Source organism: Vicugna pacos, chromosome 14, assembly GCF_048564905.1.
Source record: "Vicugna pacos chromosome 14, VicPac4, whole genome shotgun sequence".
Classification (NCBI taxonomy): domain Eukaryota; kingdom Metazoa; phylum Chordata; class Mammalia; order Artiodactyla; family Camelidae; genus Vicugna; species Vicugna pacos.
In genome coordinates this window covers 47265734-47292427 of record NC_133000.1, presented here as the reverse complement: position 1 = coordinate 47292427, position 26694 = coordinate 47265734, and the positions used below count along the sequence as shown (strand labels likewise).

The 26694-nt window shown below is 34.1% G+C and overlaps 1 protein-coding gene across 2 annotated transcripts in view; it reads right to left on the bottom strand.

Annotated features, from left to right (window-relative positions):
- Positions 1-1309: 1309 nt before the first annotated feature.
- UCHL3 (ubiquitin C-terminal hydrolase L3) overlaps positions 1310-26694 on the bottom strand; it is a 36589-nt gene continuing 11204 nt past the window's right edge. The window contains exons 3-8 of one of the 2 annotated variants that reach the window (XM_072976363.1): positions 26352-26437; positions 24469-24516; positions 10956-11147; positions 6652-6727; positions 2133-2191; positions 1310-1526 (exon numbers count right to left, since the gene is read on the bottom strand). In XM_072976363.1, the coding sequence (XP_072832464.1) occupies positions 1443-1526; positions 2133-2191; positions 6652-6727; positions 10956-11147; positions 24469-24516; positions 26352-26437 (545 nt within the window). In that variant the 3' untranslated portion in view covers positions 1310-1442. The remainder of the gene's footprint in view (positions 1527-2132; positions 2192-6651; positions 6728-10955; positions 11148-24468; positions 24517-26351; positions 26438-26694) is intronic. The other variant, XM_006210291.3, reaches the window with a different exon arrangement.

Sequence of the window (26694 nt, the reverse complement as noted above, 5' to 3'; positions counted from 1 at the left end):
ATCCATTCAGCAAGCCACTGCCTTATTACTTTTCCTAAAACATCCCTTAAGTTACTGCCTCAGGCATCTACCCTAACTCAGTGAAGCATGTATAAACATCTACATTCAATTTTATGGGTTCAGAACTTCATTCTGGATAAATCTGGTCTTTCTTCTAACTGCTAAACTCATTCCAACCCATCCCTGCTCTTTTTTTTCTTTTCTTTTTTGAAGTAAAATACAACAACGTAACAATTCAGTGAGTTTCAATAAATGTTTAACTATGTAACCAATATTCTCCTAAAAAGATAAGGGATATTGCCATCATACCAGCCCTGTGTTTTAACCTAACTCTGCAAATATTCTTCCACCTTCCCACTGCCCTCTACCTATCCTTTAAGACTCAAGCCTTTTCTTCCTCAGAATACAACCCAAATTCACTCACACATCTCAATCTAAATTACTAATTCTAAGACCCTATCCATCCCACCTCTCACTGACCTCAAGCAGTGGGCTCCTCATGTCTTCTTACCTCCATCCTTATCCCCCTCCCCAATACATTATCCACAGAATAGTCAGTGATCCAAAATTATAAGCCAAATCAGAACAATCTCCTGCTTAAAATCCTCCAATGGCTTACCATCACACCTGCAATAAATGCAATTGCGCTTTCCTATGTTCCTGTATCAGTAAGCCCCTCCTCTGAACTTCTCTCTTGATATTTTCCCCATTATTTTCAATGCACTGCTCATATGAATCTTTTTTCTGGTTCTACAACACAGGGAGACTTGCCTACTTTAGGGACTCTGCATTATTATTCCCTCTGCTCTTCCCCACCAACTTTATATGACTGGCTACTTTTATTCAGAGCTCAACTTCAAAGTTACCTTCACAGAAGCCTTCCCTAACCACAAAAATCTAAAGTATCCACTCAATCACTCTAACACAAATCCGACTTTAATTTTCTGCATAGCAGCTATTATTGGTATGTATCTTATTAACATCCTTATTATTTGTCTATTCTCACAAGAACATAGCTCCAAGACTATGGAACTTGTCCATAGTGTTCACTGCTGGACTCCAGCACCTAGAAAAGTATCCATTCAGCTCATGAAAAGCAGATGCTAAACAAATGTTTGCTAAATAAATACATTAACATATATGATATAAGGAAATTATGCCTGTGTCCCAGTACAAAATCTCCCATGAAGTTCAAAGAGAATGAGATATTGCTAATCATCCAATAACATAAATCCTTCACAAGAAAGAAAGTCGAGAAAAGAACTGCAGCTTTAATTTGGGGCAAAAATAACATAAAACACAGATTAAGTCAAAGTTTAATTCACATAAAGTTTAATCAGTCAAGTTAATGAAAATATCAAAATTTTTGAGTTAGTGTATGGGAGAAGAAGTTGAACTTTGTTGTAAATAATACAGTATTTGGTGTTTCCCTTCTGGACAAGCTATGCTGCAGAAAGAGCAATGGCATTGAACCTCAGCTCATCAGGGTCACGTTCCATGAACTTCTTGCAAACTTCTATGGCATCCTACAGGGAAAAAAACATATAACATCTTTTAGATTATAAACATGTGTTTTACTTACAAATGATAAATAAATATTTGATATTTTCCTAATTCATACCAATTTTATACCAAAGACTTCTTTTCTCAAATGAAAAATAAAGGACACCAGAAGAGTGCATGGTTGGTGGCCTAATTTGCTTAGTACAAAAGTATAAGATATAGGATGCGTTCTTTCTCAAAATGCTTCTGAGAAACTTCTAAGCTGAAAATTACATATTTCATTGATTCCAAACCACAAAATTTATTCATAAGTTTCAAAATCTCTAAAATCAGGATCAAGATACAAATGATATCTTAAGGTTAATGAAATATGAGTAAGATATGCAACTCTTTCAATTCTATTCTCTTCTTTTCCAAATTTGATACTTGTTCACACAAAGAGCTCTGCAGACCTCTTTATCTGCTGTAGATTTTTAAGACTAAATCAGTTTTTCTTTTTGGATTTTCTCAAGAGAACAAGGACAAGGAGAAATACAGAGAAATGGTATACCAGTTATCTTTACAGATGTTTTAAAGCTAACAAGAGCATTAATGATACTTAAAGGTGGGCCAGCAAGTTTTATTATTACCTCTAATAAAGTTTCATCACTAGTTTCCCCGTGGTTAATTGGAAATGGTTTCCGTCCATCTGTGGAAAATAGACAAACAGTTGAATGGTTAGCTGAATGCCCTTTTTTCTTTTTTTTTTTCCTTTTTCCTTTCCTTTCCTCTCCTCTTTTTTCTTTCTTTCAACATATCAACAATTAACATTAATGTGCAGATTTTCCAGCTGACCCCAGAAGTATCCTTAGCCATGGTTTTTGTTTTATGTGGGGTCTAATCAAGAATCACATATTCTACTTAGTGGTCATGTCTCTCTAGTTTCCCTTAATTAAAATGACAGGATAATGTACTTGCAACTTCCATTCTCCTCTCCCACAGTGAGGCAAAAGTAAAAGATCATATAATATATCCTAAAACAATCATTTTAAGTGTGTGACCTATATTTTTAACACTGAAAGTTATTAGAATCTTGCTTCCAAGTTTGAAAGCCTAAATTATCTTCATTAACAGAATTTATTAGAAGTAAATACTATTGGCTTTAATGTCCTAAAAAGAATACACAAAATTAGTAAGTCAGTTTTTTAAAAGTTACAACACACAGAAATATAAAAAATTTTTCTTTACTTTAAAAGCAAAATCAGAAGGCTCCTAAGACTGACATGTTTATACCAATGAAAGGGAGCCACCACAAGGTTTGTACATTACGACTGCCAATTATGCCCCAAGGCAGGGGTAGAGAGCAACAATCTAAATAGCCTAGGATTATTTTGCTGACCACCAAAAATAATTATAATCACTTTGAATAAACTAGTACTTTTTCAATACTATGAAAAAAATGAAAAAGTCCAGAATTATGTAAACTCATGCTAAGCCAAAGTTAACTGATACTCTGTATCCAAGTCTATAATTTCAGATGTTTTATAAGCGGCACTTCAAGTTCAAGCCCTAAAACACAATCCCCTCTATAATTTCATGGCTTCTAAACATAATAAAAACGTTTGAATCAATACACATACATAGCGATACACTTGGACTAAAGGATACTACTTTTAAAGAAAAATATGAGTGAAAGTTAACTAAACAAACCAAAAAGCAAAACAGGGCAATTATTAAATCTGGAGAAATTTAAAAGTTAAAAAGTACATTTAATTATGGCTCATCTGAGAATAATACTTCTGTAGTCCTAAGAATATTAACTATAACAATACTGGAAGAACAGAAAAATGTAAAGTGTGTGTTTTGTGACTGGGAAGGAAAAGTAAGTAAAGAGGGTGACAAAAGAAAGCTACATTCTTATCTTCATTGTGAGAAGCCAAGGAGTAATACTTAGGTAACCTCTACCTCCAGCCAGGATGAAATAATATTCTGGACTAGTCCTTCCACTGGAAACAACTAAAGAGTTGGACAAACTATCTGAAACAGTTGTTTTTAGACACCGGGAAAGAGGTAGCCCAGAAGTGTTAGGTAAGCCTAACCGTAACGGCAGTTATCTGCCAGCGCAGGAAAGCAGAGCCCCGGCAGCCTCCCGCAGTCTCACTTAGGAGGCCGAGGAGAAAGAGAGCAGAGTTCAAGGAGGCTGAGGCAGCCGGAACGTGCACAATACCAGGAAGAAGGCAGCTACACACTTTGGAGACCTGTTGCTCTCTGCCTGGGCCAGGCCAGGATCAGTGTGCCAGATGGGGGCGGGAAGCTGTGCATCTGGAACTGCGCGTTACGCTGCAGTGGCCAAGAGCTTGTTTATATACCAGGGGAATGGGTAAATCAGAAATAAACGAAGGATAATGAGATCTAGATTTCTCATGTTCAGAAAAGGAAGTCACAAACATGGAGAACACTACAATAAATTGTGTAATATTAGATTAGAATTAGAAATGTTGCTCTAAATAAATACTTTCTAATATACAGAGAAACAGATATATGTGCATACATACCCATATTCACATACATGTGCCTACAAATACAAAGTATATAAATATTTCCTAGCTCTGTCCTTTGAGAGGGCCTAAAAGTAATGGTATCTTTTTCTTCTTTTGTGTTAAATTTATTTTTATTTATATTTTTTTTTTCACTGAAGTACAGTTACAGTGTGTTCATTTCTGGTGTACAGCACAATGTCCCAGTCATACATATACATACACATATTCGTTTTCTTATTAGTAATGGCATCTTAGTAGCAATGAGTACATCTAGCACCCAGATCTTGGTTCTAATCATCCTTTTCCAATAAAAGGAACCAGGGCTCCTTGGAGAAGTGGCTAAACACAGAGCTGGTGCATGGAAAATAATAGTTGAGCCAGGGAATGTTCTACTAGAAAGAAAGTACTCAGAGAATGACATGGACAAATCAAAAGGACATATGCCAGGAACTACATGACGCCCTAAGGACAAGGGGTGATAACAGATGAATAACTCAGTCCCTTCACCACTAACCTTACTATTAGGTACGGAATGAATACATTAAAGACTATCACTACCCTTTGTTAAATAATTGTCCTGCAGAAATTAACTTGCACCACGTCCACAATCATACAGCCTTGTTTTAAAAATAAGGTTACTTAGAAATGATTTTTTCTTAAAAACCATATGCTGTTCTTTTAACCACTGTTTCCTATTCACTAACTCAACACTCCTCTTGCTCAACATTCCTTTTAAATTTACTAGGAATCCGCATCAGGGCTACTGCAGGTTTCTCTTCCAATGAGTCAGCAACTGCCCATCTTCATTTGCCCCTGTCCTCGAGGACATCTCAAAGATCAAGGCTATTCTTTAGAACTGTGAAATGCTTTAAGCTCATTTAAAGAATGCAATCCCCAAAGGGCTCTAACTCTCCATCAGCCATATTGATCAGTCTTCCTGCTAAAGAATACTTGAACTACACAAGACCTCAGTAGTTCTGCCTTTCTTCTCTGATGCTCTTACTTCAAACCGATTTTAAATTCTTTTGTGCTGACCTTGCATGCTACAAAAGAGAACCAGTGCTTCCTATGTAGCTTACCCTCGATATATGTCTTTCCCTCTACTGCCCTTTGAGCCTCTGAGCTCAGAGAGCTCGCTGAGGAGTCAAACTGAGGTTTTTAGACAACTCGTTCCTTCCTAATCAGATGGTCAGAGATTTTTTCCTCCTGCATGTTGTTTAGATGTGATTGTTTGTTCTATTATTAAGTCTCTCATTCTGAAAGTCACCATTACTTTTACAGTCTCTGGTTATGGATCACGTTCATTGTTTCTCTGGCCTTTCCTAAATCTACTTTCTTGAAGCCAAGAGAATGTGTCTGGTAAGTCTCAGCACTCCCTGTGCTTCTAATTCTACTAGTTATTCTTTATTTTTCAAAATCCAGGGCAGAAACTAGCTTCCAGCAATCAGTCAGGCATTTGGAATCCCCAGTCCCTTTACACCTTATCTCTATCTAGATTTTAGAGACTGAGTTAACAAAGCACCCTTCCAAACTGCTCTGCAGGGTCTGTTGCGTATTCCCGTAACAATGACTTCATTTTAGTTTGATTCCTACTCAAATCACTCTACTATTGTAGACAACCCACAGGCTTGTATACTTCTTAAATACTATGTTCTTTCCTTTCCTGGTCCCTTTTAATGGAGCTACTTTTTAAAAATAAAGTGTATTATTCTGTTGTCATATTCCAAATATAAAATCCATCTAAATTTTATGGACCACATTTACAGTCACAGTGAGAGTCCTTTCAGAACTCTTGTCTTTCAGTTAGGAAAATGAAAGTGTAAAGTTAATATTTAACAGCAAATGAGAAGAAAGAGAACTAAAAATCATGGTATCTAGAAACTGAAAAGGATATCACTTTTCTGTTTCTTTATTTGGCCTTTTTTAATCCAAGAAGGTCTCGTGGAGAAGGACAAGGAGGCCTTATAAGTACTATCTACTGATTATGAAAGAATCATTAACAAGTTTATTCTGTCTGAATGAATCAATTAAAATGATCAGGCTCTCCTCCAAATAGTCCCTGAAGTAATCCACCAATAGTTAAACTTTTTAAAATGTAAGTGCAGGTATAGGCCAAAATACCAAGTAATTAATCATGGGTACTTTGACAGATGCCTTAGGGAACTGTTGCCAGAAAACATAGACTCCTGTAAGGTCTTTCTAAAAATCAGATGTGATACAAAGGGATAGAACAAAAGCCTGAAAACTAGCGCTACTCATTACAGAATACAAAAACCAGTCATTATGAATATTATACTATGTTTTAAAACTAGCTCCAGGATCAAAACGGTCCATCCAAGACGCTGATAATAACCAACTCAAAAATTTAGTAAAGACTGCTGAAATGATATACAAGAGTTTCCTGTAATGATTTCTACTTTCCTGCTTTGCTAAAATGCAAAAGTGGTATGCAAACATCCTTGAATTATAAGTTACCTGAACACCAAAAATATTTTTATTTTTCCAACTCAATGTCATAAGGTAATCAGTTAATTAAGGAAATACAATCAATATCAACAGTCACGTTTATCATAAATAGTCTTTCCCATTTACTATTTCTCTCCCCAGAATAAATTAAAGTATTTCTTACCTAATTCATAGAGGTGCCCATCTACATGAACTAACGCAATAAAATGAAGATCTACTTTTTCATCTATATTTGGTGCCTGGAATAGGAGGGGAAAATACATATTATATATGTTAATCAATCAAGTACATGTAAATACATACAAATAATTTTAAATGACATGAGAAACATTTACCCATTATAATTCAAGGCTTAATCTTTGATATGACGGATAAAGAGTAAACAAGCTTACATTTATAACAATGTGCTCACCCATCAACAAAGAAAACACTGACTCAAAGTGCATCTTTCTTAATCTCAACTGATCTAAAAACCTAAAATTGTGTTCACCTGGGAAGCCCCAGCACCTAGCTCAACACCTGTTACACAGTAGATGCACAATGCATACTTGCCAAAGGAAATGAATGCATGAACTAATCTAATTTTTGAAATTTGAAATAATAACGTTTTTAGAAATTTAACAATAGCATAAACAGAATTAAAGAAATTCTTTTCAAATTAAATTTTAAGACATCAAGAAACTGAGTAATTCTCTTAATGATTTAAACTTGATGATCTCATTTTTTGAGCAAAGCAATAGTTTTAGAATAAAAGAAGTATTTTTATTAATCCTAGATTCAAAAAGTTTAAAAATGAATAGAAGCAGGAAAACAGCCCAAAAGATGAAAGGAGAAAAGGGGAGCAAAAGCAAATTAAAGTAAAATTAACTTAGCCTACGATTTTTCTCTTGCTTTCTTAGTGAACTATTTGAAATTAAAACTATACCTAGGTTTTTTTCAGCTTACCACATTCAACTTGCACGAGCAATATGTGCTCCATTCCTTAGACGTTCAAACAACTTATGCAAAGTCAGTACATGATTAAGGGGCACTGTCTACAATACACAGTGACTACACAGTCAATACTAGTATCTGTTAGCTATATAGCAAATCTAAAGGGTTTTAAATGAAATATAATTACTGTTAAATGCAAGGACAAATTTTAGAGGTAAAAAGTTTTAAAGAGGCATACATCAAATTATGTCTCATATTATTTATTATCCAGTAACACAACAGTATCTTAACTCTAAAATTATTTTTTCACCTTCAAGCAATTGCATAATTTTAAGTTTTAAGGAATATGAAGTTTTCAGATGCAGAAATTGAGAGACACAGAATAAACATTGCTCTCTTGGCTTAACTGGATGCTTCCAAAACATTTACCGATAGTGACTCACCTAATCTCACATCATTCTTCAGAGATTATTTCCCTCAAATTACGAATGGGAGAAACATAAGTTGTTGTGGTAGACTAGTTCTTCCTAAATTCAGCCTAGAACTAAAGAATTCCATAGTTGGCAGGAATCAAAGTCATGTGGTTTTACAGCTGCTCCAATTCTAGTCTCCTCTCTACTGGAACCCCATCTAGTGGTGGCTCCAACAACAGGGAACTGTCACCAGGTTTTCAGGAAGTCCATTACATTTTGACAGTTTTGTTAAAATTATCCCTCGTACCAAGGCAAAAAATGTGTCCCAATATTTTCCATCATCTTTAAAAAAGTCTAATCCCTCTTCAACGTGATATTTCTTCAAACACTTAAAGACAGTGATGAGTTCCCTTATTTTCCTGGTCAGAGAATCACAAATTTTAGTGATCACTCAATCCAATACCCTCGTTTTACCAATGACCAGAAGAGAACTCCATTTTCAAAGCTAAATCTAGGCAATTCTACAAATTATAACTTCAATTCTATAACAAAAATACTGGAAGGAATTCTTTACTCAACTAGGAAAGGGGCTTGATTTATTCATTTTAAAACACAGTTCTTCAATAGGATATCAAGTATTTTCAATCTTTTGACCTATTATGTTTTTTAAATTACTTATCTTAACACAATCTCTTAAGAATAATACATTTTATAGCTTCTATTTTTCATGTTTTGTCAGTAAATGTAACTGCACTAGAGATAAAAGTAATAAAACTGGAATCAAGAGATCTGAATATGTACCCAACCCCGGTGAGCATGGGTTTCTTATCCGTTTTGAGATTTAAATAAAATGCTTGAAACTATTTTATAAACTGGTATCATATAAATATTATGCACTATTACACTATTAATACTACATTATCACATGACAGAAATCACTAAATCTAGTTACTCAAAATTGTGGATCATTGTAGCTTTTATCCAAAAGTGCATACTAAAACTACAAAACTCTAAAGAAGGCATGAAAAGCCTTCAAGCTATTATAAAAGATAAGAAATACTCAAAACTTCTTTCCACAAAGCTTCAGTACATGTTACAAGTCTTTTTCTTTGGTCAACTCAACTAGTCAGAGTCTGCAATCTATAATTATCCAATCGCTTAAACATTATTGCACTAAAAACAAGAACAATAAATAAAAAGCAAATTCCAAAAAGTCTTCTGTTTCAAAAAAAAATTAACCAATTAATAACAAAAGGCAAAAACCAGAAGCTACAGATTAGAAAATTTTTGCCCATATTTTTATGTTATTTTTACAAAGTTTCCTAATTTAGGACACAACAGTTCTTACTACCTCAAAGAATTAACAAGTGATATGACAAATCAACTAGATAGAAATTAATTAAATACTAAGTAGAAATTTCAAATTACAAAAAAATATATCTTAAATTTATAATTGTGGCACTTACTATATACCAGGCACTGTTCTAAGTGCTTTATAAGAGCTGACCAACTAATTGGCATATAAACCCTACAAGGTAGATTATATAGCTATAGCCATTGTACTCTCAAGAAAACTGAGGCACAGAAGTGTTGTTAACATGCTCTAGGTCACACAGCTAGTAAGTGATAGAATCTGGTTTCCAATCCAGGCAGTGTCATTCTAGAATCCATGTTCTTAACCACAAGGCTATTAAAACATTTATGAACCTATAAAGCAATGGAATTTATATGCAGCAAAGATCAACATTACATAAAAACATACAAAATTGGGAATGCCAATTTTTATGACATGTTCATTTATATTTAGAATATTTTTTCAGTACAAAGGAACTTATTCCTATTTGGAATCAATTGTGCCCAAGTCAGAATTTACAAAATGAGAGTTTTACTCTATGGCACAGTAGGGAAGCAATAAATATCCAATGGATAAATAAATAAAAATGACAAATACATGCTGTGACCCAATGAGGATAATCAAATAGAGAGACACCAGTTTGTTGATGACCATACTGATATTTGGTGAAAGCAGATGTTTAAGGAAAAGTGCCACAACTCCACTTAATAGTTTGAGTACGGCTCCAGGACAGTAAATAAGGGGAAGGAAAGAATGTTTGACATCAACTTTTAATTTTGTTTAAGCATTAAAGTATGTGTAATCAGACTTCCTCTGGCTTCAAAAGTCACCATGATTTACTGAAGTGTGAAGTTTCTTATAAATGTATGGCATACACCAAATCTTTCAGATGTAGCACTTCTAGGTAGGCTCTGCCAAATTACAGGCATTGTCACTCATTTTCTAAAACATCAGAAAGACAAGAGTTGTAGTTGCCTAATCCTGCATTTTATTTCAATTTATGAGCATTGTTAGAATTCCATCATCAGTCTCAACATTTAAGATAATATAGCAAGATTACAAGAACAAATGTACTTTTTAACAGTCTGCTAATATTACCAACCTAGGAAGGAGAAATTATAAAATTTATGGGAAGCCTATATCAATTCACAAGGGCAAAATCTTCACCTCCTACTTGGAAAAGATCTTTAGAAACTGAATAGGCAGGGAAGATTGGATCAAGATTAAACCAAGTACCTGAGCCACCTCAGGGAATAAAATAGTTTAGATGAAACACCCTACACCATGAGGGATTAGATTAAGGACAGAGTAAGTAAAGTAACCCCAAGCATGACAAGAGACTAATGTCATGTTCAGAAACATGAAAAAAAAAAAAAAGAGATGGCAAAGAACTCAGAAGGTACACAGCATTTGTTGACCTGAGTCAACTAAATGAAACTGGAAAGATGAAAGGTAAGAGAATACATAGTCACTTTAACAACTGACAGGAACTTAAACGTTATCATGAATGTCGGTCAGCACTCACCAAGAGGCAGGGACCCTTATGTCGGCCAGATATGGGGTGGAAAGATGGATGTTCACCAAGGCACTGGTGAAAGTCAAGCTGGACTGCAAAGCACAGAGGTATGCTTGCAATCTTACTGGGGGAGAACAAGCTAATGACTGATGAACCAAGAGAAAAGCACTGTGAAGACTGAAGAAGTTTAAGGGAAAAAAATGGACTGCCCTTGTCACTGGAAGAAGAGATGGAAGATTGACTACACTTACAACAGAATGGAGACCCAAAGATGGTAGGCGTAAGAAGGGTCGCCAGCGACGAAGACGGAGAGATGGACTGGTAGCCTTTGCAGGGCCTACATGGTTACGTTTGACCCAGGGCAGGGATGCATGGTGACACAATGATGAGGCCTTCGTTCTGCAGTGGCTAGAATGAGGCTGTGATGAGGATGGCGAGGAGGACTACATAATTGAAAAAGAGAACATTTTACTTAGACCACGTTACTGGGCGATCATTTATTCTTAAAAGCAACGTATGGTCACACTTGGATTTATACGGCCTAGTACTTTTAATCAACCATAATCTAGAAAAGGATTGTACATGAGTATCAGTTAAAGGCACATAAAGTGGAAGCATATAACCAAGATATCAGGTTACATTCCAGAGCTTCTGTAAGTGAACATCTAAAATATTTACGTATCCTCATTTGCATAGCACAGACTCATGGAATTGATTATTTGAAAGCCACGAAAGCAGAATTATTAGATCAAACTGTTTTTTTTTTAAAGAACACACACACAAAAAATGTGTAACACATACAAAACACCCAAAGAACTATGTATAAAAGAAAACGTATGGTGACAGGCATCGGTAAAAGAATTCCTTAGAAAGAGTAAGCTCTAAGGAATAAAAAACCACTTTAAAATATAGAGGAGTGAAATAAATGCCTCAGAAGCTGATGTTGCGCATAAACTATCCTCTCACTTAGGCTGACAAGTTAAATGGAAACTATCATGGCCTATTAACCATCTTAGAGCAAAAAAAAAATGTTAAAATATGTATCACTTATTTCGTGCCAGGCACTCTTTTAAGCACTTTATATTTATCAATTCATTTCATCTCCCAGTGACAGTTACCCCATGTGACAGTTACTGTAATTATTCTCACTTTACAAATGAGGAGTCCGAGCACAAAGAGGTTAAGTAACAGAACCCAGCAAGTGGCAAAGCTGGGATTCAAACACAGGAAATCTGGTTCTAGACTCCAGGGATCTTAAGCACTATGGTGTATAGCTTAAGTGGCCAAGAAAAAGATGTTTATATTAATTTATTGGACTAGATTCCAATAAAGAGAGGAGTAATCTTCTTAAAATTAGATATTTTGAGTCACCCTTTCAAACACTATTATACCATAAAGGGTGAATTGAACCCAGCAGTTCTCCAAGATACGCACATGCTAATAATAACAAACTTATTAATGGTAATCCCAATGATAATTTTGTAACTGTCACCTCCAATGAATAACATCAGTGCATGAAATTCAATTTAAAGCAGTATGACAAAATTATAATCACTTATAACGATAGTAAGCAGCAGCCATAGGAATAGTGATACAAGTCTTTAGTGATAATGGATTTCACTAACTATTCTCTTTAGGAAAATGAAGATTTCCCTAAATAATTCCTAAGACTCATTCAACCCTGAAAATTCTATGATCCTACTTAATACTTTTGATCTATATGAACAATACAGTAACCTAAAATAAAGTTATCGTTGTGAAGAGTGTTTTAAAAACATGTTTATGAACACTTTAGTTGCTTATAATTAGAATCAATTAACTAGAAATACATAAATAAATCCTATACTTGGCTCTATACGGAAACAAAGGTATGTATAATAAAGTGTCTGCTCTCACAGACACAGTCTAATAGAAATTTGTCATATTCAACCTGACTACATTTAAGTAAGAGAAAGAGAGGAAAGAATGGCGAAGAAAAATAGGGAAACAGATGAAGAGGAGAAAGAAATGCAGTAAAGGAAGAGAGGGAGGGAGAAGTGACTGAGTAGTGGAGAAAATGAAAATTTTCTAAGCATCTGGGGAGAGAGAGAGATTACTAAACCAGAAGTAGAACTAAACAGACACACTGAAAGAATGCACAGGGTTTGGGCAGGCAAAATGGGAAAGGTATTCCTCACCAATAATTCTGTGTGAGGAAAAGAAATAGGTACGGGGAGTACATGTTGAGAGGACTAGACTGTCAGGTCTGGGATGTGATTTTACCCTCTCAGTCTAAGAAGTTATCCTGTTACTTTTTCATGGGCACTGGCAGAAGACAGGAGACTCCCGGGTCAGAGAAAAAGGACTTTCCTCATAGCACAGCAAGGAGCGCCATCATCACTATGTTTGTGTCGGTTCACACAGGGCGACACAGAGGGCCCAGATGGATGGCTGCACACAGAAGGGGCTGCTGTACAGGAGAGGTAGGTAGACTGCACTTGGGGAAACTGATGTCTTACAACAAGCAGTAAGCAAACCTGCTCTTTGTTCTGAAGGTAGACATGACCTCATCCCTGACTGTTGCTCACTGTGAGAAGAGGGCTTTCTGACTTCTGCCACTCTCTTCTTTTGCCACTTTTGAAGAATGTATTTTGAAACATTTAAAAAAATTTTAATAAATAAGTTCATACTGTATAGCACAGGGAACTATATTCAATATCTTGTAGTAATCTATGGTGAAAAATAATATGAAAACAAATCTATGTATGTTCATGTATGACTGAAGCATTGTGCCGTATACCAGAAATTGACATAACATTGTAAATGGACTATACTTCAATAAAAATGAAAAAAAGAAAATTTTTTAAATTTACAGAGAGCTACAAAAATAAAAATAGTACAGGAAACACCCAGATTTACCTATGACATTTTACCCCAATTTGCTTTATCATCTGTACTTACACTCTCTCTCTACATAGCTTTTTTTCCTGAACCATTTGTGGGTGAGTTACATACATCTCTCTCGAGATATATATCATGGTCCTTTACCCTTAAATGCTTCAATAATTCCTAAGCCTAAGAAAATTCTCTAACGTAATGACAGTTATCATCTTGGCAATTTTACATAGATATAATTCTTTGGTCTAACCTTCCATCCACATTTTAATTTTGTCAGTTGATCCATTCATGTCCTTTGTAGTATTTCCCCTCAGGTTCAAATCTGGGAGCAGATATTGAATTGATTTGTATCCTTTAACCTGCAGCATTTTCAACAGCCTTTGTCTTTCATGACATTACCACACAGTCTCTTTCCCCCCTTTTTTAAATAACAGTTTTCTACATTAAAAACCCATACTTTCTTTAAATACAGACATTTATACTTCTTCCTTCCAACCAATATGCCCTCTATTTCTTTTTTCTTACCTTACTGCATTGGCTGTGGGACCTCTAGAATAATGAATTTCACTGATTTTTACTTTTTAATTATTTCTTCTGCTTGCTTTGGGTTTAATTTGTTTTTTTGCTACCTTAATATAAAAACTTAGATCTCTGACATGAAGCTTTTATTATTTTCTACCATAAGCATTTAGTGCTATAAATTTTTCTCTAATCCCTGCCTTTTCTTTTCTGCTATAAGCATTTCATGTTAGATTTTTCTCTAATACCAGCTTTAGCTATAACTTGTAAATTTTGATATATTTAAATTTTTTCATTCAATTCAAAATGTTTTCTAATATCCAAGCCTTTTTTTAGAAAGCAAAATTAATGCTCAAAATGTTTCCTAATTTCCTTTGTAACTTCCTCTTTGATCCGCGACCTATTTAGAAGTGTGTTGTTTAATTTCTACATACATGGAAAATTTCCAGATAATTTTTTCTGGTTTCTAATTTAATTCTATTACAGTTAGAAAACATTCTTCATGTAATTTAAATTTTTTAAAGAGTTGTTAAGATTTATTTTCTGATCCAGGATATGGCCTATCCATGAGCACTTAAAAATAACACTCAGCTGTTGCTGGATGGAGTTTTCCATGAATGTTAACAGGGCCAAGTAGATTATGTTGTTCAGGTCTTTTACGTTCTTATTCCCTTTCTCTACTTGTTCTACCAATTACTGAGAGGAGTGCTGAAATCTCCCAACTATAATTGTGAATTTGTCTATTACTCCCTTCAGTTTTATCAGTGTTTGCCTTATATTTTTAAAGGCTTTGTTTTTAACCACATACACAAACTTTATGTTATATGTGTATTATGTGTTCTTGGTGAATTGTCCTACTTATTCTATTATAATGTCCTTCTTGATCACTGGTAATATTCCTTATTCTGTAGTCTACTTCATCTAATGTTGATATAGTTATCCCAGCTTTTTTTGTTGTTACTTGCATTGTATACCTTTTCCCATTCTTTTAATCTCAATCTTTCCATGTCTTTATATTTAAAGTGACTTTCTCTTGGAGAATATATAATTGAGTCTTGCTTTTTTAACCAATGTGATCATCTTTCTTTCAATCTGTGTTTATATTTAGACCATTTGCATATTACTAGTTTCATTTAACTATGAATGTGGTTATATTAAAACTTATCATCTTACACCTGTTCTTTGTTCCTTTTCTGCCTTTTGGGGGGTTATTTTAGTGATTCTGTTTTATCTAATTGTTAATATTTCTTTTTACCTTTTTCAGTAATTGCCCTAGGATTTACAATTTTTATCTTTACTCACAGTGTTCCTTCAAATAATATTACATCACTTCATATGTAGTGTTAAGAATAGCAGTATTATCCCACTTTCTTCCTCCCATCTGCTACACTATTGTCATCTATTTTATTTTCATATGTGCTATAAAGTTATAATACACAGTTATTATTTTCACTTAAGACACTTAATCATCTTTTAGAACAATTTAAAAAAATATTTATTTTATATTTACCTTCACTTGTTCCATTTCCAGTGCTCTCCAATTCTTTGTGTAGATTCAAGTTGTAGTGCAGGTAAGCTTGTAATGAATTCTCTCAGTTTTTGCTTATCTAAAATACTTCCTCCTTTATTTTTGAATGGCATTTTTGTTCCATCGAATTCTTTCAGCATTTTAAAAATATGATTCCATTATTCTGGCTTGCATAATTTCTGATGAGAAGTCTGGCATAATTCTTATCTTTGTTCCTTTATATCTATTGTGTCTTTTTCCTCTGGCCATACTGAACCCAGGACCTCATACATGCTAAGCATGTGCTCTACCACTGAGCTATACCCACCCCTAGTTATTTTAAAGTGCATCTGACAGTTCCAACATCTGGATCATATCTGAGTCTGATTCTATTGATTACTTTGTCTTGTGATAGTATGTTATTCTTCTTTTCTTCTTTGTCTTATGATTTTTGGTTAAAAGCCATACAGCGTGTGGAGAAGCATGCAGAGATAAAAACTACACCTGGGAATGGGCACGCCTCCTCTTCTGCTAGGACTTTAGGGTGTACAGTTGAGTCAGTCTAGTTAGGAGCTGTGCTGTTTGGTTTTGTTTTTGTATGGTTACCCTCAGCAAATCCCCAGCTTAAAGTTCGTCTGGCATTACCGTGTGCTGCGGGGAGGAGCTGGGTTGTTGAGTGCCTTCTATTTCAATGTCCTTGTTCCACCCAGAGCTTTAGGATTTTTCTCAGAGTCTATGCCTCAGAGACAGTCTCTCTTCATGATCTCAGCCCACTCCATACTTCTGACACTTGTTTTTGGTGCTTGCTGGTCTAAGGGTGGGAAGGTGGAGGCATTCTTTGTGGAGCTGGTTCAGCCTCCATCACAGGTAGGCTGTCTGTACCTAGATAACAAGGACAAGACCTCCTAAAGGATCTTTCCTTCCCTCCCTCCATTGATTTCTATCATAGGAATTCCCCGCCCTCCCCGAAGGGATAGTTTCTGTTCCCTTCTCCAGGGAAGGTTTTCTGTCTCAGTATCATTAGGTTTTATTCCACAGGGGAGAAGAATCCAGACCTTTCCCAAAGTAAAAGCTGCTTCCTTCCCTCAGGCCTGTACCTTAGGGCTCTCTCTTGCCTCGTCCCTAGTTTAGCTCATAAATACCCAGTGAGGTCTGTGGAGAGTGGATGTGAGCTCCCCTTTGGGGATGCTTTCAGGGATTCTATAGTATGCTAGCCTATACTTGGCCTTTAGCAATTTGTTAAAATTTTTATTTATAAAATTGTTATTTATAAAAAAATCATATTCTTCACATTGCTTTTTTCACTTTTCATATACTTTGCGCATCTATCCACCTCAATACGTGTGTATCTACATTATTTTTCACTACAACATATTATTCCTCAAATAGAAATACCATAAAAACACTACTGTATCTTTACCTTATTTCTAGTTTTCTACAGTTATAAACAAAGGTGTAATAAATATATTCACACAGGTATCTTTGTATGCTCATCAGTCAACAATAATAAAAGCTAACACTGAGTGCTTACTATCACACAGCAAATGTTCTAAATGATAGATGCTATGCATTCTCACAACGATTCTAATAAGGTAGAAATTATGAACATTTCTATTTAAAGATGAAGATATCATTTTTGCTCAAACACTACCAGATTATCTATGAGTGATCCTCTTTTTGCTCATCATGTTTTCCATATATAAGAGGGAATGGAAAAAAAAAAAAGAATATGTTCAAAAGCACACTCTGCTGAGTGAGTTCCATACATCATGGTTTGTGTAGGTACGCATCTGTTTCTATCTGGCAATTTTTCTACAACATCAAATATGAGATGGTACATTACTGAATTATAACTAACTTACTTGTAACTACCTCATAACTTTCCTTGCTCTTAGGCAGGAAGAGCTTTCCTCCACTATCTTTTTGCCTAAGTAACCCAACATTCTAAATATTGTTTTTTGTAAATAAATGAATATGTTGAAATGTTAAACATTAAAACCAGTAATTCTAAGGTTTTAATCTAGTCATATTTATTTCTACCTCCTAATGCTAAATGAACACTATACATATTTTCTCCAACAGTATAATTTGTAAAGATAATTAAATTCATACTATAGGCATTATTGTGTACATCATAAATTTTTAAAATTCCAATAAAAGTTTATATGATAATTCAGAAAAAGACTTTCAAATCATTTTAAGAAATGAAAGGACTTTGATATGAAGTGTGCTATTATGGAATTTAAAAATTCCTGTGCTTTCTCTTAGAATTACAAAGGTTAAAGACACATACACAAAGTTTTAAATTTTCCTAATATTAGCTGTTAATGCAATTACCTAAGTAACTAAGCTAGCCTTGCTTTCTTTCAAATATGAAAATTTAAACTGTGAGCTGAATCCTGAGACTAAACATCCACATTGCTTTTCATACTAATTGGAAAAGATCAAGTATCACAGTTTATTCTTGAGTTTTTCAGAAGATCTTAATAAAAAGCTCACTTTCTGGAACATCTGAATGAAGAACTCACTTCCTCAGTTTTCAGTTCTGGTGGAGAAATCTAAAATTGTTAAAAATTATGTATTTCATTAGAATTATTAATAATATCAATGTCTGTCAGGACATTAATACTAAATCTGTGCCCCTGCTGCTTAGTGTGTGGTATTGTAACAGTATAATGTGACCACATATACACCACTTCACAGGCAGTATAAACCTGTCTCTTCATTACAGTTCGGAAAAACTCAGAATAGGCTTTTTAGAAACCCTAGGAATTAAATGTTTTGCTCTTCAGAAAGAACTTTAAGGAGTTCAATATATTATATTTGCATGAAGGAATTCGGTATAGACACTCACTTCGAGATTTTTAAGCATTCTGATTCTGACTTACATCTTCTCAGAGCTTAAAAAAAATATAGAATGAGCTATGTGGATACAGTCCATAAGCATCATGACAGTGTTAGGATTTTTAGAGGTACAAGGACTTAGTTGACTTGCCCCAAACTATTTAACCAGTGACTCTCAAAGCCAGAGGCAGAACCCATGACTTCTGGCTCCAATTTCAGTGTTTTCATTACACACAAAGCCACCTTCCCATCAACTGTCAACTAACTAATTCACAGAGGCAAACACATTATGATCTCTACCCTTATTCCCCAAACAATCAACAATTCAAATCTATTTTTCAAACTTATAACTAGTTTAGAAAAATCCAAAATGCTGGGGTCCTAAAAGGCCAAATTACTTTTCCTTCACAGTTAATGTGCATGTCACTTTGTATATGAAAAAAACAATTTAACAACTCTTTAAACTGTTTAATAATAACTACAAAATTAGAAATGCCATGAAAGCTTAAAAAAAGATTCAAACCTTTAATAAAAAGGTGCAAAGAATATCTAAAAAGCCAAATTACTTTTCCTTCAAGTTAATATACATGCCTCTGTGTGTATGAAAAAATGAAGAGATTACTCTTTAAACTATTTAATAATAACCAAAGAATTAGAAATGCTGTAAAAGCTAAAGTGAAATGGTGAAGGAAGACCTTTTAACAAAGGGGGCACAGGGTCAAACAGTACTTCTCTATTAAGAAATCAAGTGTTTGGTAGTTTTTTCCAAGTGCTTAAACCTAAGTTATTCTAAAATGTTAAAATAAAGTAAGTAGATTTTGGGTTACACCCAAAACGTTTCCTCATTTAAATGGGCATCCTATTATTAAGAAAAAAAAATCATTATAACCAAGTAATTTCCTAAATACAAAGAGATTATTAGCTGGTAGATACTTAAAATAATTACTGTTTTCCCAAAATATAGATAACATAATTAGCAAAAGACTATGTTTGGTTTGTGGGTAAGATTTTATGTTTAACATAAGGAAAAACCTACTACGGTGTAAGAACTAACTCAGATATAGGGCAACAAAGGGCAAAGTATTCAGCACAACTCTGAATAGTCATTTACAATTTATTACATATTTGCTTAATTATTACCTATATCTAACTTTGCTTTTAGGACAAAAAATTTTTAAATCTTAAAAACATCACTTCATTTTTGTTTGTCTTAGTAATTTTGATTTATCTTTAAATTTTATTGCCTTACGAGCACAGGCAGTACTTACTAGCTGTATGAGCTGGGACAAGTTAGAAACTTCTTAGTCCTCCAGTCTGTAAAATGGGGTAATATCTATCTTAAGGAATTGAGAAGATTAGAGTCGGATACATACAGTGCTTAGTATAATGCCTACCACATAAGATGCATTCAGTAAATTATAACTATCATTATACTAAGATGAGAGACATACTTCTAAAAGAGTTAAGAAGATGAGAATACTTGGAAACTGACAAGCACTTCAATCTCCATTGCATTCACCCATAAATGACACTTGAGAATAGTCATGACTGACACTGTAGCACCCAAAAATGATTCCCAATGTTTCCTGCAACCCCAGGTATCTCATGGTGAGAATCTTTTGGCTTGAATACCTACAAAATCATTTCTCTTATTGACCTGTTGATAAACTATGTACTTAATCATAACAATTAAATTTACATTATTTCTAGAAGACATGTCCTTTCAAACTTTAGAGATATCACTGAGTCTAAAAATTGGCATATTGAAAGGAATAAACTTAGGAACATCTCTAGGGTTGCCAAAAGCTATGAAAATAAGATTATAAATGGTGCATACATGCATGAGGGCATGTACACATATATAAAACTTCAAAAGTTTAAAATCAAAATTACAAATTAATTCTAAATGGACCTCTGGAGATTTGACTAGATTTCAGTATAACACATTGAATTACACTAAATTTGAGGTCCAAATTTAAAATAGAAAAGTAAAACCAGATACATGCAAAAGATGCAAACTTTCCTACAAAGTATCCATGTTCAGTTGGCAAAGAAAAAGTGAAACATGGGCTAGATATCAAAATACACAAAATACCACTACATATTCCATGGAAAATGGCAAATTTCTTCACTTTGCTCACCTAATAAATCAAGATGCCCACAGATTTCTAAATATTCTTTAAAGACTTTTTCCCTTACTGGTTTAATAACTGTTATTTTCTCCCTTCCATTTATAATTCTCCGTGTCAGAAATCACTATAATGATCTATATCTCTACATATGACATTAAATTCAAGCTTACCATTGTTAAGCTGGCCAAACTAAGCCCCCAAAATTCTATTTTTTACAATTTGAGAGTAGTGCAAATAAGATTCTTATTTACTATAAATGAAAAAAAAAAAACTTAAACCTTAACATAACACTTTGTTTTGGAAAATTGTGGTTTAAAACAAAACAAACAGAAAAATCCACCATCCCCCATACAACCTCAATTCTATTTTTATTGCTGAAGACATTTTTAGATAGAAGAGTCACATATAGGCAGGCCTGGAAGAGTAAACTGATGAATTCAATATAAGAATTTACTCTAAAATAATAGTAGTTATTTTCCAAAACCCTGATATTGAAGAAAAGAAGGAGACAATGAAGAAGAAAGAATAAAAATGAAAAAAAAGACTATTTTGATCTGTTTAGTCCAAAATACTTGTTAACCTAAGAAAGGGATGAAAAGTGTAAATTGGACAGAGTAGTAGCTACAGTCTTACCCTTTCAACAACTAATTTAACCCATTTATACATCATTTATTTTCAAGTGATATTAGATAAAGAACAGTTGATTACATGGATGGAGACACAATGTCACTGCTTGAAAACAGAGGAAACAAAAAAGAACCATTTCAATACTATCTCCCCAACTATGACTAATCCTAACTTGCACTCCCTCCTTCAAACTGAGCTCCCCCATTCAACTCCACACATACTCTCTAAACTGGCCTCTGTTCAGGGAATGATATACAGAAAAAATGATGACAACGAAAGAAGGGAGACAGGCAAAAGTATAAGGAGCTAGACAGAAGTTCCAGATCACTTCTCAATTTTAAGAATAAAATAAAATGAAGTTATCCCTCAAAAGATGTACTTTATATCTTGTTGCAATGCAATAAAGAAAATGAGGTATGGAAAATAAACGAAAAAAGAAAAAAGAAAGATTAGAAAGGTGCAACTTCTGATTTCTTTACAAAACTAAACAACTTAAGGTACATGATACTTTCCACCAGAGTTCCATTTACTGTTCCCATCTGAGTCTCCCAAGATAATCAGGAACCTAAAACATACATTATATAAGAACCAAGTTTCTTCCTAGTATCTTCAGCTTTTTCAAAGTCAAGGAAAAAAGAAAATAAATCCCTAAAGACGGAAAACAAATGTGAGCATCTTAACTCCCTGTAATTCTAACATAATCAATACAACTGAAAACAGTACTTGAGTAAAATGCCATGCAAACTATGCTTTTATACATCAAATGAAGATGAAACCTGACACTTTTTCCCCCTGCTGACAGTCTGCACAGATCGGGCCAGAAAAGCCAACTAAATACACACTTAAACATCTGATTTATCTTAAATTGTGAATATATATACATGAACACATACTTAAAATCAGAATTTACCCATTGCTTACCCAATGGTCAAACCTTCTCTTACAGGACAACACTAACTACAATAGAGATTACATATTTCATTGTAAATTAATTACAATTTAATTTCATGATTTAAATTCATTTCATAAACGTTTACAAAAGATCTTCAAATGGTCATTAGCAATCAACACATTATTTCCGTCTATCAAACGAGCCAATATTTAAAAACAGAATTCAACACTGGCAAGAGCTATTCGTGAGGCTATCTCCACTGATGTATGAGACCCCCTGAAGACACAAATTGCACCTTATTCATCTCTGTGTATACATCTCCCAGCACAGTATCTGGCATAGTAGGTGCTCAAACAGGTTACTTGGTTGGTTAAATGAAAGAAAGATAATAATTTCATTCTATGTAACAAGAACATAAAAATGTTCATCCCTCTGATTCAAGGTAATTCTATGTATGGAAACTATCATAAACAAAGAAACTGGAATCAATAAGTGACTAAGCAAAGACAGCACCAAAGTTATATTTTTAACTAAAAAAACTGAAAACAACCTAAACATCAAAAGTTAAGAAAATTAGAAAGTAAATAATGGTTCATTTACATAAAAGTATACAGCCATGAAGGATTATTTATGAAGAGGTTTTGATGAAATAAGAAAATGCTCACAACAAAACGTTAAGAAAAGAAAAATCCCACAAAATTGTTTGATCTCAATCATTTTTAAAATAAGCTAAAAAAAAGACTTGAAATAAACATAAATACTAGAAACATTTTTTGCTGTATTTTCATACTGCCATGTTTATTTAAAAATGTAAGTAAAACAATCATGCCAGTCTCTATTATTTTTCATTATTACTATAAATTTGTACAGACAGTCCTGAGTAGTATAGTAAATGTATTCTTTTTGTAAAAAGTTAAATAAACAATAAATCATCAGGAGATCTCTACCCCCTATTTGGGTTGTCTCCTAAATTAATATGGCCAAATCACAACTGTAGAAATTGCTTTTTAGATAAGCATCATTCATTTACTTCTTGTAAAATCACAGTGACGGCAAATAAGATACTTTCAGATTTTTTTATCCTTACCTTGACATTTGACTTGCAGACTGCTTCCATTATTATATCACTGATTATTTGTTCACAATTTTTAAAACACATAATTTAATTTCCTCATATCCCATTGTTGTTCTTTTATCTTCCCAGTAACTTTCAGTATAGGTTAATGAAGCATAAGTGAGGTGCAGTTACTGCACAGCTTTCTGGATTAGCTAAAGCCTGAGCAATCACGGTGGGGTGGGATGGGGAAAAATAAGTAAGTAAACAATTACTCTCTGGGGCTGCATGTTATGGCCAGTCTTCTAAAGAGACTACTTACTGTGTTCCGGTGGCTCAACTTACTGATTTCTTATTTAGTCTACAAATCTCTGCCTGCAATAAGGCTCCTGCCTACTCCATTCCCATGAAAATGTTCTGACAGAGAGAATCAATGATGTTGGTTGTTAGGACACTGTTATTCCTGGCTCGTCTTCCTCTGCCCTCTCCTTTAACACCTACATGCCCCAGGGATCTACTGCAGCTCATCATGCTTCTTCCTCTGTAGAATTCTTAAGGTTCTAACTGCTATCCAACCAAAGACTCCAGATATCTCCCTGGAGCTTTGGACTCCAGAGCCAACCTCTACAGAGGTGACTCATGAACTCACTTCAAATTCAATTATGCTGAACACTAAACACACCATCTTTGGTGGCTCCCATTGTTTATAAAATCCAAGCTGCCCCTTGATCTGGCTTCACCCTATTGCTTCAGCTCCGTCCTCTGCCATTCACATTCATTTTTCTGAATGCCCTGGAAAATAAAACTACCACCTAATATTTATTGAAAGCCCATTAAATGCCAGGCACTATTCTAAGCACTTTATATGATTAACTCATTAATCTTCACAGCAATCCTATACGGCAAATGCTATTATTTTCATTGCATGCTAGAAGCCGAGCATGATAAAGACCCCTGAAAACCATACAGGCTATCTACCTCTACTACAAGGTAGGTATTTTTCTCAAAATACTTGCAAGTCAAAGGAACCTGATGGGGAAGACACAGAGCACCTGTTACCCAAATCAAACAGCACACAATCTGTAATCTAGACCATCTAAATGATTAGGCAAACTGAGATGGCTGTTACCAAACTGCATGTTAGCAGTCTGTCAAAACACTTCCTTGGGCTACTTCATGACTACTTTTACATAAGCAAACTCCCTCAAAGGGGAAAAAACAGTGCAAGTAATTTTCTAAAACCATACCTCATACAATAACACTATGGTTAAATTTACACATGACAAGAAAAGTTTTGAAAAATGTGAAATACCTCAGTCTGACCTTCATGGGCACTGGTCTCATGGGTAACTCGAATAGCCTGGAATAAGAATACAAGGGATTAACAGGGGGAAAAAGACTATCTCCAACTATTTAAATAAAAACAATTCATACTAAATTTTAACATCTCGAGTCTTGTTAAGAAACAACAAATTGGAGGAAATTTTTGGAACAATTTAACGCCATTTCAGAATGATTTCTGAGTAACCAAATGAACTGCTGTGCTTTCCAACCCACACATCTCTGGAGAATTAGGAAACGAAGTATCTGCTTATTTGTGATTGCCAGGTGCAAGGGGGAGTCGTTTCCCTTATTTAATTGTTAGAACTAACACTGAACACTTTATTCAACTGAGACTAGAATAAAGTAAGCATCTCACAGATAGAGACTGAAGAAGCTTAGCTCATCTGTTTCTCCAGGTTACATGCTATTCTGCAGCTCTGGCTGTATTTATGCTTAATCATGCAGCTTCAGTCAGCAGTTTAGAAATGTGGAGCAAAAAGCATGCATTTTTACCAGAAGCTAAAGATTTTGGGTTCCTGAATTAAAAAAGAAAAAAAAAAGCTCTTATAATTCCCACTATTAGCAAAGATGAAGAGAAATGGGCAAAGAAGTAAATTACAGGTGAGAGTACAACTTTTATGAATGGCAATTTGGCAGTAACTATCAAAGCTTTAAAAACATGCAAACTGTTTGATCCAGCAATTTCTCTTCTAGGAATTTATATATTTACATATAACTGTACATAATTATATATAATTAAGGACATTTGTAAAGATTTAGCTATAATGATACACCTTGTAGTATTTTTTAAATGGTGAAAAAGAGAAAAATACTAAATTTCTGACAATAATTTATTGGTTAAATAAAATACTACACAATGGAAAGCTAGGCAGCCATTAAATGATGATGTCAAATATATACTTACTGGTATGTAATACGTTTGTGATAAGTTAAGTGAAAAAAGCAAGTTATAAAACAAAATTACACTGTGATCAATTTTTGTTTTAAAAAATTGTGTATACACATATATACTCCCTATAAAAATATTAAGGATGGCTATCTCTCATTGGTGGGATTATTGGTGACTTTTATATTGTTTTTATTTTTATATAAACTAAAGATGTTTTATGAGATCTGGAGGTTCTTTAAAGAAAAAGCAGTTTAAAATAATCAAAATATATTAGAATGCTAAAACAACATAATCAAATCAATGAATTTCTTGGGCACGAACTCTGCATAACACATTGTTCTAGCCAAATAATTTGTACACTACACTCCTTCTAATGTCAAAGAATTTACAATTTATTTACTGTCATTAAAAGGTGAAAAGGCTTCACAAGAAAAACAGATCTCAAAAATAATAAAACTTAAATACCAATCTAAAACAATTCTATGAAATGGTACAATCATTTAAAACTAGACTACGTGGCCTATGTCTTCACACATGCAAAAATACTATTACACTGGTAAAATAGCTAGAGATTGTTCTAACGTCTCCCTTTAAACCTTTGTTTTTTCCATTGGTCTTCAGCTTTGTTCCAAATTCCCAGTGAAAGACACATAAGGTATTGCCAAGTATGTATTATAGGGACAGAATGGTAAGGAGTATTGAATCATAAGATACAAGTCTGTAAATTTAACTGCTTTTTTCCCTCTCGTTCAGCTCTGGACGTAGAAAACAAGTGGCAATTTATCAACATTTATGGATATCTCAGATAATGTTACCTGAAAAGTATAAAAGGCCTTTTTTAATGGATACAACAAAATCCATAATTGCTTAAAACTATGGTTTCAAGATAAATCCCCAAACAGAACCTACAGTCCCACAGAAGTCTGCACTCATATGAGATCAAGACAGAAAAAGGTACCGACGTCATAGTTCTCCAGGTATCTGGCTCGTTCCTCAGGGCTCATTGATGCAGACTCCTCCAGGAACTTTTTCAAGGTTGATCCAGATTCTGAGAATATTAAAGATGATAAAATTGGAAAGGTTTGATTGCTCAAAGAGACTGATACATGAAAATTCTAGAAGTATCCTAGCTATTTTTTAGGTAAAACCCTTTCACTGATTAAGTTAGGAATATAAGAATACTGGGATAAATGATAGGGCTTAAGTTATTTGTCTGTTAAACCTCTGTTTATCCACAACAGAAAAGAATGAGAAGGATTAATATTTCTTCTAATAGTATATGCAGTCTTATTATACAAGGAAGGG